General features: G+C 46.3%; 1 protein-coding gene across 1 annotated transcript in view; it reads right to left on the minus strand.

The window, feature by feature from the left end:
• VAPB (VAMP associated protein B and C) overlaps positions 1-2,064 on the minus strand; it is a 29,630-nt gene extending 27,566 nt beyond the window's left edge. Inside the window, exon 1 of the mRNA XM_071760221.1 lies at positions 1,734-2,064. Coding sequence (XP_071616322.1) covers positions 1,734-1,791 — 58 coding nt within the window. The 5' untranslated portion in view covers positions 1,792-2,064. The remainder of the gene's footprint in view (positions 1-1,733) is intronic.
• Positions 2,065-5,324: the final 3,260 nt, after the last annotated feature.

Below are 5,324 nucleotides of genomic sequence, written 5' to 3' on the forward strand. Positions count from 1 at the left end.
TCAATATTTAAGCATACTTTTAAACTAAGCCATTTATTAGCTGCTGTTAGTCAAGCAACATTTTGCACTGTAAGGAGTGTATGCTGCTGGCTAAAGATCTGGCACTCAAAATCTATACAGTTAGTGGATTTAACTCGGTTACTTATTATTTAGCCTAGAACCTCAACCGAAGGACAGGCAGCCTGACAACTTATCTTTATTTCAAGAGAAAAACAGCATCTGGCTGTGTTTATACCTACTTGTGATGAAGTGAGGAAAAAAAAGCCCCAAACCAACTCCTGAATTACAATTATGTCTCACTGGTAAGTCAGTGCCAATTAAGGCCTTGCTTTTTGCCCACCTGAGTTTGGATTTGTTTGCTTGCTTGTCGAAAGCACTATTATTCAGCACAAGAATGCTAAAACAACAGTCTTCTTAGGCACGTTTGATACTGCTGCCATAACAACATGCAAATACTTCAGCTTGCAACAAAGATATATTCATTCCACCTAGTATTTATTACCATGCTTTTTGATAAGCCCACTTTCCATTATTACTTTCAATATATTTACCAAAAAAACCAGCTAAAGACTTCTCCACATCTGAAAATGTACACAGAGACTTTTTAAATTAATACTATTTTTATCTGAAGTCAGTAAATAAACCGCTATTTTTAAAAAAAGCCTATTAGCCAGATATTCAAATGAAGCTATAAAGCACCTCTGACCCTGGAAGCATAAATAAACTTGCTGAATGCTTATTTGTAATCCCAGAATATTGTATTACAGTAGTGCTATCTGTCAAGCCACAAGCCAGGAATTTCAATGCTTGCAAAAATTCAAACCCATTCAAGACTTTATTTCAAGAAACGATGGACTTTTGTGCAGGCACAGCGTTCACGATTTATTTATCTAAATGGCCTGTCAGATCATAAGAATAGTATGAAAAAGCCACAGAACGGTGCCAAGCAGCTCCCAGCGGCCCTGTGTTTTCTGTCAAACCCCGGCTCAGCCGCACGGACCTTTCGGGTCCCCCACGCCCCGGCTGCGTGACAGCCCGGGCAGGACCCGCTCCCCCCGGGCGGGCCGGGGGTGTCGAAGCTACCGAGCTCCTGCCTCGATGCTGGAACACCCCGAACACACACACAAACACAAACACACACACACACCCCAACACATACACACCCCACACACACACCCGCCCTTCTGCTGCCACTGCACCTCCGCGGAGGCCGAGGGCTCCTCCCGACGCCTCCTCAGATATTCCTCGCTCCCGGGCAGCCCCTCGGGGCTCCGGCGCTGCTCGCCGCAGCCCCCGGCCCGCAGCCCTCTCCTCGACGGCGGGGAAAGGTCAGCCCGAGGGAGAAAGGGGCTCTGCCGGGGCGCGCTGCCCCGCTGCCAGCTAGGGAAGGCGGCGGCCGGGACCCCCCCCCCCCCCGCGCGTTCTCCCCTCAGGCCGCCCTCGGCCCTGCAGCAGCCGCCCGCGGCGAGGGTGGGGGCGGGCAGCGCAGCCGCGGCAGAGACCCCCGCACTCCCGCTGCGGCCCCAGTGGGCTGCGGGGGGAGCTTCCCCGCTCCGCGGCAGGCGGGAGAGGCCCGGCAGGGCGGGGGGCGGCGGCGCTGAAGGACATTTTAGCGGCTGGTGCCCAGCCCCGGCCCCCGGAAAATGGCTGCCGCTGGAGCGGGGCCTGAGAGCCACCGCGCCGCCAGCCCGGCGCGGGGAGGGAGCAAGGGGGTAGCGGCGGCCGCTTCGTACCTTTGAATTTGAGCTCATGTTGCGGTTCGAGGCTGAGGACCTGCTCCGCTTTCGCCATGTTCCTCCTCCTCCTCCTCGGCGGTGGCGGCACCAGGCGGAGAGAGGAAGGGACGGGGAGGGAGGGGAAGGAAGGGGGTGGGAGGGGAGGAGGGAAGGCGGGCGAGCGGGCGGGGGCGGGGGGCGCGCCCGAGTGCTTTATTCACTCCCTGCCAAGCGGCCCCGGAACGGCGAGGGGAGAGGCGCTGCGGTCGGCGGAGCGGGGCCGAGTCGGGGAGGGCGGGCGGGCGACAGCTCCCAGCGCACACAGTGTCCCGTCAGGGACGCGGAGAGCTGGCGGGAGGCGGGATGATGCAGCACGGAGGGGCCAGAGGGAGGCTGCGGCTGACGTCTGCAGCCGGCACCGCCGCCCCCCCGGCCTCGCCCGCCCTGGCTGCCAGCAGAGGAAGGGCCGGGGGCTGCGTGGTCCTTTGGCTCCGCGTTCCGCCCTCCACCTGTCACTTTATAGCGGAGAAAGAGGCCTAATTAATATTAATGAAGTTTAATCATCACTGAAAAATCGTGATTTGTAATAAATGCCTTCCTCTCTAATAGCAACCTGTTATTTTAGGCCTTGATTCCGTAATCCGTACCGCCTGAGGGCTGAACCCGCCACAGAAGGGCCCCCCCCGGCCGCCCCTCCCCGGGTGGAGCTGGGGAAAGGAAACGCGTCCCGGGCACGGAGGAACACGGAGAACCGCTCTGCACTGTGCGACATCCAGGGCTGGAGAAGGACGCGTTACAGCACCAGGAAATCCTGGTAACCGTCATCAAGCCCCAGGAAAGACTTTTGATAAAATATATTTAATTAATACAAATATTTTTAAATAAAGTTTCCGGTCAGTTTAGTAACTTTAAAGCACTTCACCCCCTTTCTTAAGTAAGCTCTAACCGAAGTTTTATGTAATATGTTTTGGAATTTTTCTTGTTGGGTTTGGGATTTTTTTTTTTTTTTTTTTTTTTTTTTACTCCAAATAGCACAATTTAAAATGTTATTGACAGCCATAGGAGTTACAATAGTACTAGGATTTTGGGGTTTTTTATTCCCTCTCAAGTTCTTTTAAGCGTTCTAAAGGTTCCTAAAAATTTACATAGAATTTATTGCTGTAACCTTTTGAATTCTGTTGGGGGGTAACAACGATGTAGGAGCTTGGCGCACACATTACCAGCAGAAACGTGCTGATCTTAAAAACATGTAGTTTATATATACAAAAAATTATCCATTAGGAAACTGGACTTTAGACATACAGGACTTCAGGAGGAGATACCATTTGCACAGATAAAAGCCACCTACGTCAACATTTAACAACATCCAGAGAGTAACAACTCAAAGCATCGAGTTACTTCAAGTAAGTCCTAATCAAGGCTGATTAACAACCAGGTAAGAGGTGAACAGAAATATGGTAATAGTAAAATATTATGAAAATTCATTTTATGACACCGATACAATGAGTGTGATACAGTGTACCTCACCTCCATGCAGTTCTTTGCACAATGAATGTATAAAGAGGCTAAAAAGATCTGGACTTTGTAACAAGATGGTGGTTGTTTCTGTTGATGACAGCAATAACAAGTGATGGACAGCCGTGTCAAAACTGACACTGATGTAACAGCACTCAAGGCTCTAAGTGCATCTGCAGGACTTGCAACACATCCCAACACTTGAGCTGCTCTTGTCCATGATAATACCTGTTTTTTAACTAGTCTGCTTAACCCCCTCCAATCCTCTTTCATCTTTTGTTTTTGAAAGAGACCTTTCAATTCCATGCCAAACAAACCCTGCTTAGTATATCTCTTGGTTTTGCACAATGCAAGTGAAACCTGCTAACTCCCTCTAGCCAATACTAATTTTTAGAAGTTTCAGCAATGTATGGCAACATGCTTAAATAATATACTTCTGTTCTTCCTTAAAATCCTGCTCTGTTGAAGAAAAGATGGTCATATAATTTCATGAAGGAGCCCACTTTTTTTCCCATGTCTTTGCTATTCTACTTTGCTTAATTAGATTTGGAGCCAGGACATCCTTGGCTTATTATTTTTGCTGCTTGTGGGGGTTTAACTTATAGCATAAACTATGGATTACGTCATAACATTTTACTAGATGTCAAAGCAGGAGAGAAAAGAGTTAGATCACTTGCACTTTGGAGTAGAGCTTTCCTTGGCTGATATTCTAGAAAGGTTCTCTTCTTTCACATACTCGGGTTTTATTGTTATAAACAGATTCTTTCACTGAACTAGGCATTCTCAGTCCAGTAATTAGTAGAAAAGAGAAGCTTTATATATATCTGCAAGCTAAAAGAAAACTAACAGGAATAAGACAGATTAAACTTTATCCAACATAGTCATACATAATAAAAAAAAAACCCTTAAAGTAAATAAACAGTGTTGCTGCCCAGACATTTCCAAGTTCTACTTTTCCTGAAATTAGTACAAAGTACATCCTTAAGCATTTGATGATCCATGTCTTAAACAGTTTGTCAAGTTGTATCATCTCACATCAACTTGCAGCTCTGACCTTACCTGCCTGTATTTGAAGGACTTGCCCACATTTTCATCCAAGCTGAAGTTTCTATAAATTCTAAAATTTTAACATTAAGTTAAAAATATATGAAGTCTTAGGAATGCAAGTTGTCATGGTTTTTTAACACATATCTAAGAGGATAACTTAAAACCAGCAGATACTGGACAATAAATTTAGGTTATTCCGGGTCTCTGTTACAAAGATGACAGTATGTGTTTCCACCATATGAACTGCAGCCAGTTGAGCAGTAGAAACTTGAATCCAACATTTTCAGGTGAAACAGCAGTATCAGAAACAGGACTTTTTTTGCTTATTTATGCTCTTGCAGTTGCTATTAAGTGAACACGTTAGTCTTGCATCACACACTGAAACAGGAAATTTACATCTATTAAGCATCACATAAGATACGTGAGAGAACCACAGCCAACTCCATATTTTTATGCTGCACATCACCACCAAACCAGTGGTTTAAAAAAGAAAACAAGCTAACAACCAGCTGGCTGTATTAACAACTAAGAAAGGATTCCATCCCAGCATGACAAGCCCCCACAACACTGTGCAGATATTAAAAGCACTTCAGTTTTGATTGACAGAAACCTGGCCTAAGCAGTCAAGAATTTTACATTTCATGCAGTCTAAGCTAAAAGCAACGTCCCAAATAACTAGACCCTGGTAGAATTTGTCAGGCCTTGCACTGCTTGACAAGCCTGTGTGTGGCCTGCAGTTTCTCAGGCATCATGCTGCAAAGAAAGGAAGCACTACACAAAAGCTGCATTCTCCCTGCTTTTTTTCCCCAACCCCTCTTTGTACAAGTTCATCTTCTGCCTTTGTCTGTGTATACATAAACTAGAGAAAAGCCTCAGTTACTGAATGACCAGTAGTCAGTACATTTGGAAAACAGCTATTTAAATCATCACTTAGATTCACTTCCCACATGGTATTGCTTACATTCCTCTTCTATAATTCTATTGCTACGGAGACTATTTTTCATCATGTTGAAAACTTTGGAAGCATTTATAAACAAAGCCAACACA

Source organism: Heliangelus exortis, chromosome 16, assembly GCF_036169615.1.
Source record: "Heliangelus exortis chromosome 16, bHelExo1.hap1, whole genome shotgun sequence".
Classification (NCBI taxonomy): Eukaryota; Metazoa; Chordata; class Aves; order Apodiformes; family Trochilidae; genus Heliangelus; species Heliangelus exortis.